The 24,820-nt window shown below is 49.2% G+C and overlaps 1 protein-coding gene across 1 annotated transcript; it reads left to right on the top strand.

Moving 5' to 3' along the window:
* The first annotated feature begins 1,344 nt into the window (after positions 1–1,344).
* TIMM44 (translocase of inner mitochondrial membrane 44) lies at positions 1,345–21,215 on the top strand. Its single transcript, XM_035120682.2, has 13 exons — positions 1,345–1,408; positions 2,409–2,513; positions 2,850–3,020; positions 5,870–5,950; positions 9,846–9,995; positions 11,921–12,060; positions 12,934–13,019; positions 13,614–13,706; positions 14,867–14,991; positions 15,974–16,024; positions 17,624–17,713; positions 18,535–18,645; positions 20,084–21,215. Exons 1-13 carry the CDS (start codon positions 1,379–1,381, stop codon positions 20,201–20,203), a joined length of 1,353 nt encoding a protein of 450 aa, XP_034976573.1. The 5' UTR covers positions 1,345–1,378; the 3' UTR covers positions 20,204–21,215.
* Positions 21,216–24,820: the final 3,605 nt, after the last annotated feature.

The following is a 24,820-nucleotide window of genomic DNA, read 5'->3' as shown; positions in this document are numbered from 1 at the left end:
ATTATAATTGAAGCCCTCTGAAGGATTCAATCTAAACTATTGTACCTGAAATACCAATGGGATGTTAAGGTCAATGTGACCATTATTGATTTGTGTCATGTAAACATTTATTTGCTGAAAGAAGCAAGTGACAAATGGACACACTGACAACTCCCAAGCCCCAAGAACAGTGATGTTTTGCTCCTCATGCAGCTACCATGATCAGAAATGTCTAGGAGAAGAGGCTTTCAATGAATGTGGCAATCTCCTCAGCAGCAAACCATTTGCTACTGAAAGACATTTGATATGTTGCCTCTCACCTCCCAATCTCATATTAGGATGCTTTCCAATCTTTGGTCTCAGCAGACTGGAATCAATTTGTCTCAGTTCAGGCACAACAACAACAACAACAGAGCCATAGATGCTGCATTATATAATAATTTATTATTTATACCCCGCCCATCTGGCTGGGCTTCCCCTGCCACTCTGGGTGGCTTCCAACAAACATTAAAATACATTACCGTAAATATCACAGATTAAAAACTTCCCTAAACAAGGCTGCCTTTAGGTATTTTCTAAATGTCAGGTAGTTGTTTATCTCTCTGACCTCTAAATTAGTCATTTAAAACTCTGTTATATATACCTGGGCTGGAGAGTTTGTGTGGGTGCACCTGTAAGCCATAAAAGACATCTGTTTCTTCCATGACTCAAATTAAAATTTCAATATGTATTTTTCTTTCTTTTTTTAAAAAAAAATCCCACTTAGAAACAAAAAACCTTAAAAACTTCAGCAACCTCCATTCCACCCCAAGAAGATTATGTTAGGACCCTCATGCCAACAATTTTATATAAAGAAGTGTTGGGGGGGAGGGGGAAATGCAGAAACTGAAGCCACAGCAAAGAGGAGTTTAAAAATAGAAATTTGCTGCTGCTAACATTTGTACTGAAGTAGCTATTTGTGAATGATTTATTGAAATAAACTGTTGAATTGTGAATTGGTTTCATGTCACAGTAGACCCTGTAAGTGGAGCTGTGGCTCTGTACTGTATATACACGCGAGGTACCACTGTAAAATAAACAGATAGCTCCTGGGCATGTCCAAAGCGAACCTTCTGAAATGTCGTCACATCCTGTGAGGCGCCTCGTGAGCTTCGGCGATATATAAACGATCCTCAAGGCAGCCAATGAAGAGCATTTCGAGAAAGACCCGGATAACGAGGCTAAGCCGCTGTCGCCCGGAAAGGCCGTTGCCGCGGCAACCGAGACAACGAATGGGGAGCGAGCGCCTCTCTGCGCCTGCGGACTGGCTGCTCTCGGAGAGGCCCGGCGCTTCCCCTCCCTGACGTCATCGGAAGGCGCCGGCGGGAAGGTCGACCTGTTCCTTCCCTCCCTTCGAAAGATGGCGGCGTCCGCGCTGTGGGGTTGCCGGGTAAGGGGGAACGGGACGAGGGTGGTGGGGCGCGTTCGTGTGTGTCTTGTGGGGGGGGCCCTCCCCAATCTCCTTCCCCAAACCTCCCCGAGCCAGGGCCTGGTAACTTGACTCAAGCCCCATTTCGAAAGAAACCGTGCCTCTGAGCACGTGCAAAGGGCCCTACCGTTCCTGCTTCCGAGGAGAGAGAGGCTCGGGCACCGCGAGGAAGGATGCGCTGCAGCTGCTGCGCACGTGCAGCGAGGCTTCCCCCTCTCCCTCCTTGCTGCTTCGTCCCGCGTGCTCGTTTGACTCAAACCCCCATAGCCCCTGAGCACGTGCAGAGGGCCCTCCCATCCCTCCGTTGAGACGGTGCTGCTAAGGAATGAACAGACCCTCTTTCAGTTGAGAAGTTTGGGCCCCATGAGAAGGGGGGAGGAGAGACCTCTGAGTTCCCCTCTCTTTTGCTTTTCCTTGAGGATTTTGCTTCTGGCTCCCTGACAAGGGAGGGGAGCTGCTGAGCATGTGCAGAGTACCTCTCATTACTTTTGCCGCATACTTTCATATTAAAAAGTAATACTGGCCTGTATTGCGAAGAGCATTCCATCGAGCGTGTTCAGAGTGTCTTTTTAAAAATAATAAAAAAGCACACCCATCCAGTCTTAAAGATGAGAGCTCTCTCTCCCTCTATATTTTTAATGTATTTTTAATCTCTTGTTGGAAGCCGCCCAGAGTGGCTGGGAAAACCCAGCCAGATGGGCAGGGTATGAGTAAATAATAATAGTAATAATAATAATAATAAATATTGGAGGTGCAGACAAATGCAGCCCCAGCACCTCTTCCTTTAAAAAATTAACTACTGTGTCTCATGTGGCTGATTGTTTCTGTTAGGGAAAGGTGATGGTAATGAGGTTTGGAGGCTTGGGTTCTTTGCTGTCCATCCCACAACAAGCCTGTTTTGCAACAGAGGGAGGGGGGCTTTGCACCATTAAACAAGAGCACCTTATCTTTCTCCTCCTAGAAATGCCTTTTAAATGTATGGCTTGTATCCGGACGCAGCTCAGGCCCCTTGCACCATGCTTTCCTTGTGCATCGAACTGGCAGACCTGCGCTGGAGCTGTACCAGGTATGCTTTGCAAATCAAACCTTTTTGTGCATAATTGGAGTGGAGGCAGTTGCTGAGAGTTAGGCATTGCAGAGGAAGAACTGCCAGGCCGGGAGGGAGGGACCAATAAACTAATACTCTGACTGGCACCATCTCTCTAGGGTTTCAAACAATGGATCTTTCCTACCTGGATACTGGACCTTGGTCCTGTGCATGCAAGACAGGTGCTCTGCGATTGAGCAATGGCACTTCCCTTTAGAAAAAAAATAAGATTCCAGACCTCATGGTTCTGAATAAAAGGGTCGATTTGAAAAGGAAGTTGCTTCACACTGTTAACGCTGGAAACCTTCTCTTTAGGCTCGATGTTCCTCCTCTGGAGGCCGAAAAGGTTTTATCTCCGGCTTTGTGGAGAATATTAAACAGGAGCTGGCCAAAAACAAGGAGATGAAGGAAAGTATTAAAAGGTTCAGAGATGAAGCGAAGAAGTTGGAAGAGTCGGAGGCCCTGCAGGAAGCGAGGCGGAAATATGTGAGTCTGTTTCCTTTGTGCAGTTGAGGATTCCTTTCTCTGGTGCATTTCTATTCCTCTTCCTGGGAGTTGCAGACCAGAGCAAAAGAGAAGGACTGGAACTGAGGAGCAGGATGGGGAAACTGCCCCCTCCGAAGTTGCTGGGCCCCCAGTACCCAGCAATGATGTGGGTCGTGGCCCAGTGACACTTGGGGGGGGCAGGTTCCCTGCCCTTGCTTTAAGAGCCAACATTCCCCCCTGATTGTAATAGATAGGAGCAGATGTCTCTGTTTGGAAGAGGGGTTTTCATATGAGAGAGGGGCTTGCCTCTTAAGGCTGGGATGGGGCAGCCTGTGGCTCTCTAGACATTGCTGTTGGACTTCATTTCCCAGCAGTCTCAACATGGCCAGTGGCCAGGGAAGATGATGGGAGTTGTGTAGTCCAAGGACACGTGGGCTACGTCAATAATATGTAGCAGCTCAAATGGTCACAGTGCTCTACATGATTTTTCTTGGGAGTCCAGACACTTCACATTAGCTGTTTTTATAATCCTTCAGCGTGTTAATTCCTGTATTGTGTTCGGCTCACCTAAAGTCCTGCTTACGTCCACAGGGAGCCAGCGATTTCCTTGTTTGCAACACAGGTTTCTAGTGGCTCAGCTCCACAGGCGCTTCTGATTGATTGGAGAGAACGCCATTGTTTCGAAGTTATGTCTTCTACTGCACTGAGTCACAGGGGCTTGTTATCAGAGTTGAGGCTTTAGGGAGGCTTTTAATGTTTAATAGATTATTTTATTTCATTTTTCTGTTGGAAGCTGCCCAGAGTGGCTGGGGAAACCCAGTCAGATGGGCGGTGTATAAATAAATTATTATTATTATTATTATTACTATTATTATTATTAGGTCTCTTTTTTTCAAATAAATTTATTCAATTTTCCAATTTATCAAATTAAAATAAAAAAAGAACAATCTTTTATACATAGCATCTTACATTTCCCTCTTACATCTTGCTCTGCCGAGCTAGGACTCCCCCCCCCTCCCTTCATGCGGGTTTCTTGTTAACTCCATTTTTTTTGCAGTTCCTTTTTGCCCTTTTAGTCAATTCGTAGGATTTATTTCAGTCCTGCAAGTGTTTTTAAAGATCTACAGTTTTTCTCCATATAGTCCACATATTTACTCCAGTCCTTTTGAAACTTCGTCTCACCTTGGTCACGGATCTTACAGGTCAATCTAGCAAGTTCAGCATAGTCCATCATTTTCGTCTGCCACTCATCAATTGTTGGTAATTCCTGTAATTTCCATTTTTGGGCTAACAATGTCCTAGCCGCGGTTGTCGCATACATAAACAATACTTGATCTTCTTTTCTAATCTCTCCTCCTATTATTCCTAACAAAAATGCTTCCAGTTTTTTTGGAAAAGTATATTTAAACATCTTTTTCAGTTCATTATATAACATCTCCCAAAATCTTTTTACCTTATTGCATGTCCACCACATATGATAAAATTCACCGTCTCTCTCTTTACATTTCCAGCATGCTTTATCACTCATTCTATACATTTTAGCTAGTTTAACTGGCGTTAAGTACCATCTATAAATCATCTTATATATATTTTCTTTCAAGGCAGTACATGCTGTAAATCTTAAAGTTTGATTCCATAATTTCAACCACGCGTCATATTCAATATTATGCCCAAAGTCCTTTGCCCATTTAATCATCACCTCTTTTGTCAGCTCATCTTTTATATACCACTCTAACAACAGGTCATACATTTTTGACAGAAGCTTTGTTTTGCCTTCTAGCACTTCTATTTGAAATTTGGACCTTTTATCCTCAAATCCTATTTTCCTATCTTCTCTAAGAACATCATTTATTTGATGGTATTGTATCCATCCTGTTAGTAACCCTTTAATTTCTTCATAGGGTTTCAGTCTCCAGCCTTTTTCAGTTTTTGTCAAAATTTCCTCGTACGTGGCCCGCCTCCCCTCCATATTTACTTTCTTAACTGTTAATACCTCTGCTGGTGATATCCACCATGGTGTTTTAGACTCCAACAGCATTTTATTTCTTTCCCACACCTCGTACAGAGATCTATTATTATTAGGTCTCAGGCGTGTAAATTGGCCTGTACTATTGCATCCAGCACCCAGGTGGCGCTGTGGTTAAACCACTGAGCCTAGGGATTGCTGATCAGAAGGTCGGCGGTTCGAATCCCTGTGACGGGGTGAGCTCCCGTTGCTTGGTCCCAGCTCCTGCCAACCTAACAGTTCGAAAGCACGTCAAAATGCAAGTAGATAAATAGGAACCGCTACAGTGGGAAGGTAAACGGCGTTTCCATGTGCTGCTCTGGTTTGCCAGAAGCGGCTTTGTCATGCTGGCCACATGACCTGGAAGCTATACGCCGGCTCCCTCGGCCAATAATGCGAGATGAGCGCGCAACCCCAGAGTCGGTCACGACTGGACCTAATGGTCAGGGGTCCCTTTACCTTTACCTTTATTGCATCCAGCAAATTCCAGCCTTCGTTTATGAAAGGGAAGACTTCCAACTCCTCATGGTTATGTTTGCTTAGAAATAAATAAATTGCATCTGGCCTTTCTGCCACATTGGGGCTCAGGATAGCTAACGGCAAAACAATGCCAATACAATGAAATGCCTAAAAGACAATGATTCAAAGAAAACAAAATGCAAATTAAATAACATCAACATAAAAAGGAGACAGGGAAGACATCCATCCTGATTGGTTGTTACAAGAACATACACACAATGCAATCCCCTGTAGCAGCCACAGGATGCTTTGGTAAAATAATAATACTAGACAATAATAAGAGGGAGAGTTTGATTTGCTTCTGTTGTCTCCCCTTCCGTTGCAGAAAACAATAGAGTCTGAGACAGTCAAGACCTCTGAAGTCCTTAAAAAGAAATTTGGAGAAATCACAGACACTGTCAAAGATGTAAGTATGTGTTCGTATATGTCCATATGATGCATCAGTATTTAGGGTTATGTCTGGTGTTACTTATATTTCAGAGCAGACCCGCTGAAATGAATGTCCAAACAGAGGCCCATACATTTCCACGGGTCTGCTTTTCAACGAGACTTAGTTGGCTTCAGCTCTTCAGCCCCTGGTTTTGTTTTACATTTCTTACTCTTCCCTGTCCTAGAGATTGGGAAGGGGAAGGATCAAAGGGGGACAATGAGGAAGGTTGGAATGAGAAAAGGCAGGCAGCATCTGCAAGAAATCGTTGGGGGTGTGAAGTGACCCTGGTGAGGGTGCCCGCCAGCCAGCTGTGCCCTTTCCCTTCCTCTCCATTTCCTTCCTTCCCACTCGCCTGCCCCTCCCACAGCTGGTCAGATTTCTGTGCTGCTTACATTCTCAGTTTCCATTGAAACATTTTAGAATAGATCCACATGGACCTTTTCTGGTAGTTCGGCAAGCCTCAGGTTTTAAGTAATCATTTATTGCATTGATAATCTCACCTTTCCTCTGAGAAGCTCAAGGTAGCATTCATAGTTCCTGTCCTCAGCCCACATTTTATCCTCACAACAGCCCTCTGAGGTAGGTTAGGCTAAGAGAGACAGTAACTGGCCCAGGCTCACCCCGCGCGTTTCATGATGGAGTGGGGGATTTGAATCCGGGTCTGCAACACTATCCTGGCAATGCTATTGAGTTTACCACGAACCATAGCAATTGTTTCGATGAATTTCTTGTTTGATTTATATGCTGTCGTGTTTGGTATTGCAGCGGTTTCATTTTTGTTGTTGTTCATTTGACGGTCTTGTGGTTAATGTAAGCCGCTTTGAGCCCAGCATTGGTTGTTAGGGGGAAAGCAGAATGCAAATATTAAATCGACTCGCTGCTCAAGCACTGTGCTGGATCCCTGTTGTGCTTGGATGGTAGGGCTTTGGCTAGCTGAGAATGAGCACAAGCAAGTGATTCTCATATGCTGCTCAGAGTATGTTTTGTGTAGAGCTGGGTGGTATTGCAAGCAGTTGCCTGAAACTGGTGTGACGGTCAAACCGCAATCCTGGTTTCAGACTGAGCTAGTGATATGTTGCAGCTCCCTGGCTGCTTGCAACCACAGCGTATCTCACTCTAATCTGCTTCCTGCCAGCGCTGTGCTGGCAGCGGCCGGGAATCCATGATGTATTGCCGGCTCAAATTGCCTTGGTCAGCTGAGAGGCGGGCGGCAGTGTTAGAAACTGATATATCATAGAATCGTAGAGTTGGAAGAGACCACAAGGGCCATCCAGTCCAACCCGCTGCCGAGCTAGGAGCTAGGATATATGAAAGCTAGGAGCCAAATGGCACCTCAAAACCTAGGTTACGGACCCGCGCCCCGCTGCTCGGCTGGTCGCCCGCCCCGATATCGGGGCCCCGCAGCGCCTTGCAGGCCTGGTGCCGCCGCCAGTGCGAGGGCTACCCGGGCGTGGAGATCCGAGACCTCAGCAGCTCCTTCCGGGACGGCCTGGCCTTTTGCGCCATCCTCCATAGGAACCGGCCTGATTTGCTGGACTTTAATTCGCTTTCCAAGGACAATGTATATGAGAACAACCGCTTGGCCTTTGAGGTGGCTGAGCAAGAGCTGGGGATCCCTGCCCTGCTGGATCCCAGTGACATGGTCTCCATGAAGGTCCCCGACTGCCTCAGCGTCATGACCTACGTCTCTCAGTATTACAACCATTTCAATAACCCCAACCAAGCCAGAGTCCTCCCGCCTATGAAGCCCCCTGCAGTTGCCTCCTCACCTACTCTGCCAGCACACAAACCTGTGCCTGCCTCCGAGACCACATCAGCACCCAAGGATGAGGATGCTGAAGGCCTGGCAGAGCAGTCCCAGAGAACCACCCTGAGCAGCACTTGTGCAGCTTGCCAACAACACGTCCACTTGGTCCAGCGCTACCTGGCTGATGGCAAGCTGTACCACCGCCAGTGCTTCAGGTGTAAGGAATGCTCCAGCACCCTCCTCCCTGGTTCTTACAGGCCTGGACCTGAACTGGGCACATTTGTGTGCACCCAGCATCGTGGCAAGTTGGGCTTGAGTGGGAGGATGGAGCGCAGGCCAAGCCCAGATCTTCAGCACACGGGGGAAAGCGGAGAGGCTGGGATAGTGAGCACTGGTGCGGAGGAAGAGAATGGAATACTGGAGGAGCACCCATCCGCCGCGGAAGAGATAGGCAAAACAGGGGAGAGGGTAGCTGATGGAGTGGACAGCGAGATGCCTCTTGCGCAGCCAAAGAATGAAACACTCGCCCCTGCTTCCGGATCTGAAACCTACTCCCAAACGCCCCCCAAACCTCCTGTGCCAGCAAAGCCACCTCTGCTCATGCAAGAGAAGGCTAGCCTGCAACACGGGCAGCTCAAGGAGGCTCGGCCCAAGCCTGCCCCCAGGAAGAGCACAGACACAGCAGCAGCCCTGTCACCGCCAAGCTCCCAGCCTGTTCCGAAGCCCAGAGCCAACGTGCAAAGCGAGGGATCCAGTGAGCCTGGCGCTGGATTGGCCAATGGTAAGGAACTGCACAGAGAGAAGTAGTGAAAAACCCATCTGCAGCACTGTGGCAATAGCCAAACTGAAATGGGAGCCCTGATTTGCAGCTTGTGTGGATTGGAATCTTAGAATCCCAGAAGGAACCTCAAAGGTCATTTAGCTAGACTCCTGAGGCAGGAAACCTGCTGCTACAACATCTCTGGTAGGTGGCCACCCGTGATGTTGCAGGAGCAGATTCCCTGTTTAGGGAAGCTTTTAATGTTTGATGGATTTCTGTATTTTAGAATTTCTGTTTTTTTGGAAGCCGCCCAGAGTGGCTGGGGGAACCCGGCCAGATGGGCGGGGTATAAATAATAAATTATTATTATTATTATTAACGTCTAGGTGCACTTTTTTATAACAGGAATACAAAGCTGAAAATGAATGAACTGCAGTTAAAATATTATGTTCATTTTTCACACGGTTTAGTCCACCCCCTGCCCACCCCCCACCCCCAATATTCTTGAGAGGGTCTCTTCTCCAGTAAGTCTTCAGAGAGTAGCTGGAAGTGGGGAGGCAGAAAAAGGTCCTCCTTTCCTTCCACTCTGCAGTTTTAATCTGAAATCTTAGACGTGGTACTACACCGAGGGCTCAGAAACTGCTTGCGCTCATGGAATTCCCTGTTGCAAAGTGCTCCTAAAATTTCAGACATTGTGATATAGCACTACATTGTGATATTTAGCTGCTGATATATCATGGTGCTGAAAACCAAATGCTGCCTGGCCTAGTTTTGTGATGTGTGTTTGGGGATGCTGTACTTCAGCAGCCAAGCTGCCTGCATTTCTCAAATGTTGGGACTATGATTAATGCTTAAGTTGCCGAAAGATGTACAGTCATACCTCAGTTTAAGTACGCTTCGGTTTGAGTAATTTCAGTTTAAGTACTCCACGGACCCATCTGGAATGGATTAATCCACTTTCCATTACTTTCAATGGAAAAGTTCGCTTCAGGTTAAGTACGGACTTCCGGAACCAATTGTGTACTTAAACGAGGTACCACTGTATCTTCTGAGTGCTGCTATAATACTCAGGTCTAACTGTTTCCCTCGTGGCAGTTCTTTTCATTTCATCCAGGGGGGCGGAATTTGTTCGCTTTTGTCGCTCGATTGTCACTGGCACATCTCTGAATAACCTGTACTTCTGGAATTACTTACCTGTCTTGCGTACCAGTGGCGTCCTGGTATACAGAAGATGGAAAATTATATATGTATTTGAGAGCTCAGCATTAGTATGGTGGGGGCTGTTGTTTGATGGTGCTCGTGCCCCATGGCATGACCCTCTTCAGGCATGCCTCGTTTAAGGGCTTCTTTCCCTTTGGCTGCAGAGCCTTGACGAAGTCAGTAAGAGCGATATTGGCCGGAAGATAAAGGAAGGTGTGGAAGAAGCCACCAAAACTGCGAAGCAGTCTGCAGAATCGGTCACCAGAGGAGGAGAGAAGCTGGGACGGACGGCAGCATTCAAGGCCATTTCCCAGGTATGTTGTGCTCTGCTTGTTCCATAAAGGAACATTTCCAGCCTCACCTGGTGTAACAGATACCCTCGCTTAGTGCATGGGTAATGTGGCCGCCGATTAGGTGTGCTGTCAGATAAACCGCTCCCTGCATTCACACAGCAGGCCGTTTTTTAGGCAGGTCCCGCTTTGGAAAGGGTGTTCCACAGAGAGGGCACCACCACCGAGAAGGCCCTCTGCCTGGTTCCCTGTAACCTCACCTCTTGCAGGGAGGGAACCTTACTGTCTGGGCTAGATGATGGGGGTGGAGACACTTCTTCAGGTACAGGGCCTGGGCCGTTTAGGGCTTTAGAGGTCAGCACCAACACTGTAAATTGGGCTCTGTAACGTGCTGGGAGCCAACAAAAATCCTTTAGGACCGGTGTTATATGGTCCCGGCGTCCACCTCAAGTCACCAGTCTAGCTGCCGCATTCTGGATTAGTTGTAGAGCAGAGTTAATTGTCCCCCTTGTTACAGAGAGGCTTGGCTGTCCTACACCAGAGACAGTGCCTTCAGTTTCCCCCTGTGGAACACTCTCTTACGCAGAGGCATATTTGCTTTTTACTGTTGGGCATCCCTGGAACATGTCTCAAATGTCCCCCGAGGCTGCCATTCATTTTAATGATTTCCCTGCTTTGCTTTCAGCGTTTTTTCTACCGTTTTGTTTTTATTTTCCTGCACCCTGCCCTGATGTTTTATGTGAGGCATGCAGCTCAGTACGGTGAGCAGAAGCAGATCGGCAGCTAGATCCAGAGGCACTGGATTAAAAAAAAGAAAGAAATGCAGATCTTACTTACCAGTAACATTGTTTGTAGGGTTGCAAGAAGTTTTGGAAGGAGGATTTTATAAATTATTGTGAAAAGGATTAAGATTAGCTGATGTAAGTTTGGATTTATAATAATAAGCATAGTAAAAAGGTAAAGGTACACCTGACCGTTAGCTCCAGTTGCGAACGACTCTGGGGTTGCACACTCATCTCGCTTTATTGGCCTAGGGAGATGGCGTACAGCTTCTGGGTCATGTGGCCAGCATGACTAAGCCGCCTCTGGCGAACCAGAGCAGTGCATGGAAACACCGTTAGCCTTCCCGCCAGAGCGGCACCTATTTGTCTACTTGCACTTTGACGTGCTTTCAAACTGCTAGGTGGGCAGGAGCTGGGACCGAGCAACGGGAGCTCACCCCGTCACGGGGATTCGAACTGCTGACCTTCTGATTGGCAAGCCCTAGGCTCAGTGGTTTAGACCAGGGGTCAGCAAACTTTTTCAGCCGTGGGCTAGTCCACTGTCCCTCAGAGCTTGGGGGACGACGACTATATTTTGGAAAAGAATATGAACGAATTCCTATGCTCCACAAATAACCCAGAGATGCATTTTAATTAAAGGGACACATTCTACTCATGTAAAAACATGCTGATTCTCGGACCGTCCACGGGCTGGATTTAGAAGGCGATTCGGCCACATCTGGCCCCCGAGCCTTGGTTTGGGGACCCCTGGTTTAGACCACAGCGCCTCCCGCCCCCTCAATAAGCATAGTAATAAAATGCAAAATTACAAATTTAGAAAACCATTAGAAGGGGTTGAAGGAAGTCTTAGGCTGTGATAGCCAAAGATTTGTTATGTGGTTTTGGAGTTGTTATGTTGGAGTATTTGTGCAAAAATCAATAAAAATAATTTTTAAAAAGAAGAAAAGAAATGCAGATCTACCTAATTTTTTAAAAAAGCCAGCCAAAGCAGAAAAGGGCTTTTTCCGGGCCACACAGTGAAACAGCAGGGTGGTTGTGGTTGGGGGGGACGGGGGATGCACAAATGCACCCTACAGGGTTGGGTTTGTCAGCTCAGGTCTTCTCTGTCCAGTTAAGAGTCTGTGGGACTCCTGCCCTCTCCGCTGTAACCGCCTCTTGCTCTTCCAGGGCGTGGAGACGGTCAAGAAAGAGATTGACGAGAGTGTCCTGAGCCAGACGGGGCCTTACAAGCGGCCGGAGAGGCTCCGGAAGCGGACAGAGTTTGCTGGCGAGAGGCTGAAGGAAGAAAGGATATTTGAAGCCAACGAGTGGGTGATGGCTGGGGTGGAATGGGGGGGGGTTGCAGGGGTGTCTGGGTTCTGCCAGTTGCTTCCCTGGAGGCGGAAGCCCGGCAGCAGCGTGCAGTAGAGGATGGGGGTCGATGGAGCCCAGGTGGAGGCTGGGGGCAAGCTCTGGTCCCTAGGATTGCTCTGACAGGGTCTTTGCTAGGAGCCCCTCCGTTACTGCTGCTGCTGCTGGTCGTGGTAGGCAAGGTTGAAACAGATGGATGGGGGCTGTGACTTGTTGAAAAGCAGCTCCTCTCAGGGTGGGGAGAAGCTCGAGTGCTTTGCGTAGAGAAAGCCCCAGGTCCAGTCTCTGGCACTTCATTTATTTAATCTGTACACCGCCTCTATACCCACAGGTCTCAGGGCTCAGCATAAAATCACAGCATAAAATCACAATATAGAAACACAAAATACATATTATGAACCTACACAGATCCTGCAGTCGTCATAAGGGGCCCTTCTCCGTGTGCCTCCTCCTTAAGAGGTCCGGAGGGCAGCAGCACGACAACAGGGCCTTTTATGTAGTGGCTCCCTGTGTGTGGAATTCCCTTCCCAAGGAGGCTCACCATGCGCCTTATACAATTTTAGGCACCAGGCAAAAGCATTCATCGGCTGATTGACATCCGATGTGCCTTTTAAAGTGTGTTGGGGGCAAGGGAGGGATTATTGGGTTGCTCTCGGGTTTGTTTGCTTTTTGCTATGCACGTTGTGCTTTTCCATGGTGCTTTTATGCTATGAGCCGCCCTGAGACCTGCAGGTGTAGGGCGGCATGGAAATTTAAAAATAATAAAAAATAATGATCATGAGCAGGCCGGCAGCCTCCTTCTCCCTCATTGGCTCTTCCTTTTCTCCCAGGGAGGCGATGGGCGTGGTTCTCCACAAGGACTCCAAATGGTACCAGCAGTGGAAGGAGTTCAAGGACAACAACGTGGTGTTCAACCGTAAGTGGCACCTATAGGCAGAGCTCCTCCCTGTGTCTCCCCCCCCCCCCCGGCCTGGTCCTGCAAACGCAGGCAGAGTTGGGCAGAGCCCAGCGCCACGCGTGAGGGAGGCGAGCGTCTCCGGCCCCATCATCCAGCCCAGACACTGAGGTCCAGCTCCAAGGGCCTTCTGGCGGTTCCCTCCCTGCGAGAAGTGAGGTTATAGGGAACCAGGCAGAGGGCCTTCTCGGTAGTGGTGCCTGCCCTGTGGAACACCCTTTCATCAGATGTCAAGGAAATAAACAACTATCTGCCTTTTAGAAAACATCTGAAGGCAGCCCTGTTTAGGGAAGTTTTTAATGTTTGATGCTTTATCATGTTTTTAATATTTTGTTGGGAGCCGCCCAGAGTGGCTGGGGAAACCCAGTCAGATGGGCAGGGTATAAATAAGAATTATTATTATTATTATTATTATTTTATTGGCTTGGGGGACCAAATTAGGCCTTGTTGGGCCTCTTCACCTAGAGGAATGCCCCCATGCAGAGTGGATGTTTTTTTATGGGGGTGGAGGGAATGGGGCTGAGGCCGCTGCTGATTCTGTTCCCCTCCCCGCAGGGTTCTTTGAAATGAAAATGAAATACGACGAGAGCGACAATGCCATCATCCGGGCCTCACGCGTTGTGACAGACAAGATGACAGACTTCATCGGTGAGTCTCTCTCCTTGCCTTCCCCCACTCTCAAGTGCCGCTGGCTGGCCCTATAGGGAAGCGGGTAGCACTGTGGTCTAAACCAGTGAGCTTCTTGGGCTTGCCGACCAGAAGGTTGGCGGTTCGAATCCCCGCGATGGGGTGAGCTCCTGTTGCTCCATCCCAGCTCCTACCAACCAGCAGTTCGAAAGCAAGTAGATAAATAGGTACCGGTGCGGTGGGAAGATAAACGGCGTGTTTCTGTGCGCTCTGCTTTCCGTCATGGTGTCCCGTTGCGCCAGAAGTGGTTTAGTCCTGCTGGCCACATGACCCAGAAAGCTGGCTGTGGACAAATGCCGGCTCCCTCAGCCTGAATGCGAGATGAGAACCGCAACCCCCTAGACCGCCTTGGACTGGACTTAACCGTCCAGGAGTCCTTTACCTTTTACCTTTGCCCTCAGGTCTCCGTGCGGTTCACAAGGTAAAATGGCTCTCCACCCCTCCCTCTTTGACTAAAGTTGAAGATCTGGGGCTGACTGGAGGATGGGTGGAAAGGTGGCTGCGGCTGTTGCGCTACCCCACGTGTCAGCTGCTAGATGACGGGGAGGCTGAGCAGTGTAAACAGCCCCACTGTGCCTCCAGTCCCTTTGGAGCTTCCTCCACCCTCACTGACACCCTCTCTGGACTCCAGGAGGGTCTCCTCATGAGCCACGAGGACTATCTAGCTCTCTCCCGCCATTTCCTGGTTCAAACCTATCTATCTGTTTTCCAGTGGTGCACATAGATGTGGTCGGCTGCTCATAGGTGGGGTGGGGGGGGATGCCTGTACCGCGTTGTGGTTTAGCGGTTGAAGTGTTGTCTAGGCACCTGTAGGAAGAAGCCCATTTGGGTCTCTCTCTCTGGCTTCTTCCAGATGCCGCACACAGCGTTTTTCCCCTCCACCCCCATCCCCATGGTATTAAGGACTAGCAGCTTGGTTTTTCACGGCATAGGGAAGCAAAGCTGAGAGTTTTGGGTCGCTGAGTGATTCTTTGCCGATCCCTTTGGCCCCAGGAACCAAGCCATTGATTAAAGTTGAGGATGTCAGATCCTCTGGTAGCCTGGCTCTTTTTCTCATACCCCCCGCCACTCTGAATCCCCTCCTTGTTCCAACCCTGTGTTGCCTCTGTTTGTATCGGCAGGCGGGCTGTTCTCCAAGACTGAAATGTCGGGGGTCCTGACCGAGATCCTCCGCGTCGACCCAAACTTCGACAAGGACCGGTTCCTCAAGCAGTGCGAGGACGACATCATCCCCAACATCCTAGAGGCAGGTCTGGGGCGGGGAGGGGGTAGGCGGATGGGGTGCAGGGGTTTCTTGTGGGCCCAAGCAGCGATAGGTGGGTGGCTCACTTAAAGGTGGCACTGTGGGCAGTGGCCTTGGCATCACAGCAGAGGGAGAGTCAAATGATGGCTTTCAGGAAGGTGTCAAAGTCCAGAGAAAGGAGGGATGAGGCAGGATCTTCCTCTATTCATTTTTATTTATTTATTGAATTTATATGCCGCCCTATACCCGGAGGTCTCAGGGCAGTTCAACGGAACAAAATCAATCTCTGTCTGGAGTCAGGGCCCGGGAGCCAGAGGCTGGCTGGCTTCTCCCTGTCTCTCCGGCATCTGTGCTCTCCTGCAGTTACACAAGCACAGTAAAGCAACAAAAGAAAAAAACCCACCAAAAAACACACCTTAAGCTGAAAGTGCTGCCCTTGCCCAGTGGAAATGATACGTACGAGAGGGAAAGGGTCCCTTGTGAGGAATTAGAGGACAAGAGGGGCATTGCAGGGGGTTGTACTTTTAACGTGTTTTTAATATTCTGTTATGGGACGCGGGTGGCGCTGTGGGTTGAACCACTGTGCCGTTTGGGCTTGCCAATCGGAAAGTCGGCGATTCAAATCCCCGCGACAGGGTGAGCTCCCATTGCTCTTTCCCAGCTCCTGGATGCATGCAAATGAGGTGCCACGGAGCATTGTGGGGCAGTGCTGTCTGTGCTCGCTGTGACTTGAAGGAGTGTGGGCGGAAGGTAGCCCAGGTCCAGGTTTCCCCCAACGGAGGCAGATCTGCCACCGCTGCTGGGAAGGGAGCGGGGCGAGGCGGAGGCAGTGTCTCAGCGTGCCTCTTTGATGTGCCCCCTGCCCGGCGGGCGCCCTGGCGCACCGCACCAGTCAGCCCAATAGGAAGGACGGCCCTGCTTCTGCTTGTCCCTCTGTGGTGGCAGCTCCTTGTGTGTGATGCTCTGTTGCCTCTCCTTTCTTTAGGCCATGATAACCGGAGACCTGGATATCCTCAAGGACTGGTGTTACGAGGCGGTGAGTGTTTGCCCCAGGGAGATGGCCTGGTTGTCCTGGCGGGGTTCATGGGGTGTGTGTGGTGGTGGCCATCTTTCCATCCTGACATTCAGGCGTGTCCCAAAAGACATTGCAAGGACATGAGAGCTCACACCTTGCTCGCTGGCTTCCCAAAGGCTCCTGGCTGGCCTCTTCAAGAAGGGTAGGTTGCTGGATTACATCCAGGGATGCTCTTTTTAACTTCATGCACACGGGCAGTGGCGTAGCGTGGTGGCAGGCCCCAGGGGCAGTTGCCCCAGGTTCACAGTTGTTAGGGGTGCAAAAATTCAACACCTGGCCCTGCCTCCATACAGCTGGGCTCCGTTGAAAACGGCTTCTCCATGAGAACGAGGGACGTCTCCTGGCAACAGAACAGCTCTTCTTTCCTTACCTCTGCCATGGAATTCTACTCAATATTGATCCAGAGCAGAACTCCGATGTATAGCTAGCAGAGTAAAACTTTTAACACATCGTGCAGGATTCCCAAAAAATAAACCAGAGGCAATTGTATTTCACCCAGCAGAGCTTTACTGCTACTGAAGGCAAATGAGCATAATGGTCACAAATCCAATACATTCAGGATTGGCCCTGTCCATAAGAAATCTAGTTGCAGAAGACTTCACTTAAATTTACAATAACCTATAATAAGTCTGAACCTTAACACTAAGCATACTACGTACAGAACACCACACCAGAATGGAAAGAGAGAGAAAGAGAAAGTGAAGCCCAGGCTCCTTCTGGCCTTACTATTATAGTCAGCATGACCTTGACAGAAGAGATAACAGAACCAGTTTAAACCAGCTGTACTCAGCTTCTCTGAAGGAATAACCCAAACACCAGGAACCTTCTGCTTGTTTCTTTCACACAGAGAAGCTTCCAGAACTCTCTCGAATTAAGTAGAATAGGAAAGATCTCTACACATCAGATCAATACTTCCTGTACTAAGAAATGCAAACTGACAACTTCAGCAGTTGTGATCTGTGTGGCGCGGATGCCGTTAGGCCATTAAATGTGCATGCGTACTCCGTCCCTTTTCTTCCTCCTGTGCAGTCCCGGGCACTGGCAACCCAGGCTATGCCACTGCACACGGGTCCCGCTGTCTTCCTGCTCAGTATGCGAAAATTCATATATCCGCACATAAGGAATTATCCCCAAACTTCGCTATAAACAACGCAGAGTCAATTTGCTTTCTTCCGTGCTTTTGCTTGCTTGTTTCTGCTTTGCTGGTTAGTGGCACACATTTGGGGGGCAGAAACAATGGAAGGAGCGAGCGAGATCAGACCAATCAAGAGATCAGGAGAGACCGGGCAAATTAGTTCCCCCCTTTTGTTGGTTGGCTGCAGCCATTTCAGGAAGAAACCATTGAGAAAAGGGGGCAGATCTGAAAAAAAAACAGCTGCCTCCTCCTGGCTCTGGCGGCTGCTGGACTGATGCTGCTTGTTCCACAATGTTGAAAAGCTAATATCGCCCAGCGATGGGCAATTGGGGGGTGGGGGGTGGGAGAGACCCAAGTGCGCTGCCTTGAAGGAAAGGGTCATATATAAATTTAATAAATAACACTATGGAAATAACTTCTTTCAGACTTACAGCCAGCTGGCACACCCGATTCAGCAAGCGAAAGCGATGGGGCTTCAGTTCCACTCCAGGATTTTGGACGTTGACAATGTAGACGTGAGTGCCTGCCCCCCTTTCTTGGCCTGGACTGGGACACCTGTCAGTCAAAGGGCTCTTCTTTCGCTCCCTCCTGTCCAGCGGCAGAGCCTCAATTGCAGAGCCTGGAGATGAGGAGACTTGGGAGAGCGGTGGGAAGTCAGGGACCTTCATTCCTCGCAACTGCCTTATTAGTCCATTAGGATGCTGGTGGCGCTGTGGTCTAAACCACTGAGCCTCTTGGGCTTGCCGATCTGAAGTTCGGCGGTTCGAATCCCCGCGATGGAGTGAGCTCTTGTTGTTCTGTCCCAGCTACTGCCAACCTAGCAGTTCGAAAGCACGCCAGTGCAAGTAGATAAATAGGCAGCACTGTGGCGGGAAGGTAAACGGTGTTTCCGTGCGTTCTGGTTTCTGTCACAGTGTCCCGTTGGGCCAGAAGCGGTTTAGTCCTGCTGGCTGTATGACCCGCAAAGCCGTCTGTGGACAAACGCCGGCTCCCTTGGCCTGAAAGCAAGATGAGTGCTGCAACCCCCTAGCCGCCTTGGACTGGACTTCACCGTCCAGGGGTCCTTTACCTTTTACCTATTAGGCCAAGACCAACTGGGAACAGTTGCCTGCACTGTCTTGCCTTCTTTGAATAGATGCCAGGTTTTTTTCTTAATCGCTGAACTACGCTTGGCTCTGGCTCCCAACAGCAGTCCGGTAAAAACCCTCTGCCATGCAGGAATCTTTTGCCCAACGTGGGGCTCGAACCCACAACCCTGAGATTAAGAGCCTCGCGCTCTACCAACTGAGCTACCCAGCACCGTTATGGACTAGTGACTTGAAGTTTTTCTCTGCAGCTCGCGATGGGCAAGATGATGGAGCAGGGACCCGTGTTGATCATCACTTTCCAAGCTCAAATAGTCATGGTGATCAAAAACCAGAAAGGGGAAGTCGTGGAAGGAGACCCAGTGAGTAAAATTTGCCCAACATGCCTTGTGCACTCAAGCCTCGTTAGCTGTCTTTATTTAACCTTCTGTTGAATCCAACCTGCTGATCTAAGCTAGACAGACCTCTCTTGACAGACGGGGTCTCAAAGCAACTATGACTACCGTACTTTTCCGTGTATAAAACTATGGTTTTTTCCTTTAAAAATCATGCCAATAAGTGGGGGGTCGTCTTTATACATGGATAGTGCACAGGGTGGACGTTTGATTGGTTGCTGCCTCAGTGGGTGGTGTTGATCGGTTGACGCTCCGGCAGTTGGGCGGGCGATTGGCAGCTTCTGTCGGCGATGGGACAGACGGGAGGTGGATTTTCTGACACGCGCGGGTGAGCGATTTTTGGCAAACCCCCCTACAAAAAGCTCAAGAACTCTGGGCAATCTTCCACAAAAAAGCTCAACAACTCTGGGCAATCTCCCCCCATTTTCTTAAATCTGAGTGCCCCCAAATTAGTGGGTGTCTTATACATGGGGGTGTCTTATAGACGGAAAAGTATGGAACAGTCATACCTCAGTTATGTACGCTTCGGTTTGAGTGCTTTCAGTTTAAGTACTCCGCGGACCCGTCTGGAACGGATTAATGCACTTTCCATTACTTTCAATGGGAAAGTTCGCTTCAGGTTAAGTACAGACTTCAGGAACCAATTGTGTACTTAAACCGAGGTACCATTCTATTATCAAATAGCAGGGTGGTGCCCATTAGGGTTATAACCTCTTTACAACTTCATGTTCCTGCAGTTTAGATGAACTTTTGCCTAAAAACAAAGGAATGAACCATCATTTCCAAATATTATTTTTTTGGGGGGTGGGGGGGTGGAAGGTCACCCCGAAATCAATGAACCAATTTTTGTATATGTAACTATATCATGTATTATGCAGCGTGCATAGCATGCGTACAGGCAAAGCAGAGCTTCAGGTTTTCTAATACTTGTACAGCGTTTTGCACATTGTACATTGCTTCTTACTGCTTAGAATAAACAGAGGTGGTGGCTTGTCCTTTGTTTCTGCTGCATTGCGTTGCTGCATGCAACGCAATGTTCCTGCCTCGCTTGGATTGCGCTCTCTGCGCGCACCGATTACTCCTTGGGAATCCAGCGTACGGATGGCTCCTGCTTCCGGCGATTCTCCTAATACAGGTTTAGGAAGTCTCAGGCAGCTGCAAAAGTTCTAAACAGTTCTGTAAAGTTTTTTTTATAAAATATTTATGAGTTATATGCATGGCGATTCCAGCTTTTCATTCTGGGCTGACTTTTTTCACAACTGAGAAGAATTAGTCCCTTCCCCAGTGTTTATGATACCGGAAATTGGGTGGGGGGGTGGGGGGGCGGAGAGTCAAAATGTTATCACCCTAGTGCCCATACTGTGGTGTGAACTGGCCGTAACTCTGAACGTCCCCCCCATTGCAGGATAAAGTTCTACGGATGCTCTACGTTTGGGCCCTCTGCAGAGACCCGGACGAGCTCAACCCTTATGCTGCCTGGAGACTGCTGGACATTTCTGCATCAAGCACCGAGCAGATTTTATGAGCTCAGCGTCTCCTCTGCCTGCCTCTGCCAGAACATCCTGCCAGACCACGGGAGCAGCGCGTTTTTCCTCGCACGGAGGCCGGACAGGAGGGCAACTTGGGTGTGGCGCTGCTTTGCCGAGGACGCAGGGGTGCTGGCTCCAAGGCCGACAGCAGGGAACGACTTGCGGGCCCCCCCTGCCAGCTGTCGGTCATTGGGTGTTACCTTGACACTGGAACAGTGTGCCAAACTCTCGGGAGTTTCTTGGCCTCGCTGCGGGGGAGGACAAGCGAGGAAAGACCCCCGCTTTGGATTGCGGAACTAAGGAGTCCGAGGTGCACTTTGCCAAAGTAGCCCAGCTCGGCGTACCCATTCCTCCTGTGCTTCAGGCGATAGCCTTGCCCTGCACGGTGCCCACCTGCCAGCAGAACCAAAGAGATGCTCGTTTGCTGAGCAACCGTTTTTTGCAGGTGGATGTTGAAGGCCTGAACTATGGTTGCGGAGCGGAGAAGGGAAATGGCTCTATGGGGCAGGGGAAGGTCTTTCAGCTTGGGTTGCTGCTCCGGGGAATGGAGGGTCCTGTTCCTCCCCCCTCCCCCATGGTTGTCCTTCCGCTGCAAGCTTGGCACACAGAGCGGTTGGGAGGGGAGCTGCGGCTGTGAGGGGTTGGGACGGCCCTCAGCCCCAAGACACACACACACACATACACACTCTCCACCCTGCCTGCCCCAAACACTCAGATTCGGCCTGATCTGGGCAAGTGCTATCATGGCAGTAGATTCTTCTACCACCTCTGTAAATTAAATACGTATAGCCAGCTTGCTTGTCCCAGTGTCTCTGTACGGTGGTGGGGGCGGTGGGCAGAGCGAGCAGCTTGACCAGCTGTCCTGCCATGGGGCTCCCTCCACATACTGAGCCTCTTGGGCTTGCCAGTCTGAAGGTCGGCGGTTCAAATCCCCGCGACGGAGTGAGCTCCCGTTGCTCTGTCCCAGCTCCTGCCAACCTAGCAGTTAGAAAGCACGCCATTGCAAGCAGATAAATAGGTACTGCTCCGGCTCTGGTTTCCATCACGGTGTCCCGTTGTGCCAGAAGCGTTTTAGTCCTGCTGGCCACATGAACCGGAAAGCTGTCTGTCTGTGGACAAACGCCGGCTCCCTCAGCCTGAAAGTGAGATGAGCGCCACAACCACAGAGTTGCCTTGGCCTGGACTTAACAGTCCAGGGGTCCTTTACCTTTTTTTACAGGCAGGCAGGAAGTACCCAATTCTGGCATGGCGTTTTAGCAGCGGGGTGGGAGTTCTGCCAAGAAGTTTAAAACTTTTGAAAAGTTTTGAAACTTTTGAAACGTTTTGAAACTTTTTCTTTCGGTGGTGGTGTGGGGATATGTTCATAAAATTGTAGAGTTGGAAAGGATGGTGAGGGTTCAATCCCATGCAGTGTAGGAATCTTGAACCCACGGCCCCGAAACTAAGAATCTTGTGCTCTGCCGACCAGAGCTGGGCGATATATTCTGAGAAATGGTCCGACTCCAGTACGGCATTCAGATCGTAATACCGTATTCAGACAATTCGAGCCGTCGATACAAAGACGCTTTGCGTTAGTGGAGATTGCCTTTGCAAAAAGCAAATGTGTAATTGGGCAAAACTACGTACAAAAAAAATTGGTGGGTTTTGATGCAAACTTTCTTTTAAAGAAAAGAATCTCGAACTGATGTGGGAATGTAGAAAATAATCTAAGCTTGGAAAAACTGGAAACGGAGAGAAACTGAAGCTTTTCAGATTTCCCCGTCCCTCCCCTGCACGCCCACTTTCTCCTTTCTATCCTTTCCTGGTCTCGCTTTCCTCTCCTCCATTTACTCATTAATTGCAATTATATGCATCCCCACTTTTTTCTCCAAGGACTTGGAGTTAGCAAATGTGGTTCTCCCCGTCCTCATCCCTAGAACAACCCTGTGAGGTAGGCCAGGGTCTCCCAGTGAGCGTCACGACCTAGTGGGGATTTTAACTGGTCTCCCAGGTCCTAGCGTGACCCTCTAACCACTGTACAACACTGTGCTATAGGGAGGAGGGAGGTTGGTGAGGATGGCGATTTTAGTACCTTCCCTTCACCATAAGGTCCCAGGGGCAGGTTACAACAATCTAAAATAAAGTTTAAAACAACTTGCAATCACAAAAATAGGGCAGGTCCTTTAAAAAATGTACATCTTGGGTGTCAAAAGGTCTTCGGGTGTGTCTTCCACATTTGCAGAAAACACTCTAAAGTTTCCAGGCAGAAATTCCCCTTCCCCTTTTCCCATTGCACTTAATTATTACAGATTTTTAACAAGCGGCATTAAGAAAACAGCATGGGTGCAACTTGACAAAGTCAGCAGATCGGTGCAAAGTGCAGGTGGGTAGTTTACCTAATGCAGTTGGGGGGGGGGGAAACAGAGCATTAAAAAAAGGAGTTAATTAATTCCTGAGGCACCCATTCCGAGCTGATGAATCATACCTCTTTTGCGATCGTGTCTTTCGGAGGCTTAATGAACAATCATAAAAAGTTTTTTTTATGCAGATGGAATCTGCTTCTTGAAGAAGAAAAGCAAGACACTTACCCCCCCCCCCAACGTAAAGTGTGAGAAAGGAGATGTGATAGATGAGCAGAAAATGATGCACGGCATCTAGAAATGTTTTTGTCCCTCGCTTAAGACACTGGAATTATCCACCTGTCCCTCCTTCTGAATGATCTATCTCTCGCTCGGAATTATCACTATGACACTGGAATTATCCACCTGTCCCTCCTTCTGAATGATCTATCTCTCTCGCTCGGAATTATCACTATGACACTGGAATTATCCACCTGTCCCTCCTTCTGAATGATCTCTCTCGCTCGGAATTATCACTATGACACTGGAATTATCCACCTGTCCCTCACTTGGGATTATCATCGCGCGCCGACTCAGGAGCTTGGGGGGGGGGGCTGATGTTGCACGCCACATCCACGGGTCGTGTGTGACGTCGAGCATGATGCCCGTCGACTCCTGCCATGGAGGGGAAGCAGCCTATATAGCCCCGTGGCAGTGACAAGAGAAGGTGCCGCCACATTCCTGGTTCGTGTAACTGCCCAATGACTGGGCATTGCATGCAACGGAGTGGCGACGTCACATGTGATGCCCAGACGAACATTGCAGAGGCTCATCCCCCCGCTAGCAAATATTAGGGGGCTCAGGGGTTCAGCCCTTCTGAGTCAGCACCCCCAGATTATCACCCTCCCTAGATGTAGCTTGTGTTTGGCTCTCCTTTGGACCGAAACCACGCTCTTCCCACGATGAGCTGCGGGATTCTCTGGTAACAGGTCCAGACAGAAAAATTTATGCTGGCAGCGGGCAGCTATTGCCAAGGCAGCTTGCATGTTACCGAGGAGCTGGCAGACGAAGATTAAACGATCAAATGAAGATTTAATAGGGAAGTTGGCAGAAGAGGACATCTGGTCTTCCCAGGGCAAAGTAGTCACTGTTAGGCCTGGGATTTTGGGGGAAGGGCGGGGGGAAGGCAGGCAGAGGGAGAAGCCGTCCCTGAAACACTCAGCAAATTGCTTTTCAGCATGAGAGTGTCCTGTTTTGCTGACAGCAGGAAAAAAGAGCAGAGTAACTCAGAGCAAGATGACAAAGTCCAGCAAGTTACTGACACATTTATGACTCGGCTGGCTGGGTGGAGAAAGGATGGTGTTTAATAGCCTGAAATGTATTGGGGGGTGGGGGTGGGGGAGGAAGCAACAAAGCTGCAGAACAATACAATTTGGCGGGGGCACCGGGCTTGCTGGACATCAACAACCGCTATTTCATGATCGATAGCAGGAATCACAAGTTTTACAGGAGTGGGTGCATGGAGGGAAGAGGTTCTGGAGGATGCCATTGGAGGATTAAAACCTTGGGAAGCAGCTATTTTTGAGTTGCACTGCGGCCAGCAGTGTTTATCTGTTTTTACACTTGGCTCTCCAGAATTTCTGGTGGCAGTTTTTCCCCTAGCACCAACTGAAGGTGCCAGTGCTCGGTGTTCATAAGATGTGGATGATACCCAGCTCTACCTCAAGATGGTTGGACAGTGTTCTCGAAGCTACGAACATGAGTTTGACCAAACTGCGGGAGGCAGTGGAAGACAGGAGTGCCTGGCGTGCTATGGTCCACGAAGAGTCGGACACGACTAAACAACAACAACAATATACATATAAGCTGAAGAATTGATGCTTTTGAATTATGGTGCTGGAGGAGACTCTTGAGAGTCCCATGGACTGCAAGAAGATCAAACCTATCCATTCTGAAGGAAATCAGCCCTGAGTGCTCACTGGAAGGACAGATCGTGAAGCTGAGGCTCCAGTACTTTGGCCACTTCATGAGAAGAGAAGAATCCTTGGAAAAGACCCTGATGTTGATAAAGATGGAGGGCACAATGAAAAGGGGACGACAGAGGATGAGATGGTTGGACTGTGTTCTTGACGCTACCAACATGAGTCTGACCAAACTGTGGGAGGCAGTGGAAGACAGGAGTGCCTGGCGTGCTCTGCTCCATGGGGTCACGAAGAGTCGGACACGACTAAATGACTAAACAACAACAAACCTCTTTTTTAAATCAGAACCAGTGAAGGCGGTGAAGGTCCTGTG

This window comes from Zootoca vivipara, chromosome 6 (genome assembly GCF_963506605.1).
Source record: "Zootoca vivipara chromosome 6, rZooViv1.1, whole genome shotgun sequence".
Classification (NCBI taxonomy): domain Eukaryota; kingdom Metazoa; phylum Chordata; class Lepidosauria; order Squamata; family Lacertidae; genus Zootoca; species Zootoca vivipara.
Note: the sequence above shows the minus strand (reverse complement) of the source record. Positions and strands in the feature narration are given on the sequence as shown.

Bases quoted from the DNA above. Each gene is read 5' to 3' on its own strand.
- TIMM44 (XM_035120682.2), top strand. From the start codon at position 1,379: ATGGCGGCGTCCGCGCTGTGGGGTTGCCGG. The intron at 3,021-5,869 runs GTGAGTCTGTTT...CTTCCGTTGCAG, and splicing joins AGGAAGCGAGGCGGAAATAT to AAAACAATAGAGTCTGAGAC. The intron at 14,992-15,973 runs GCAGGTCTGGGG...TCCTTTCTTTAG, and splicing joins TCATCCCCAACATCCTAGAG to GCCATGATAACCGGAGACCT.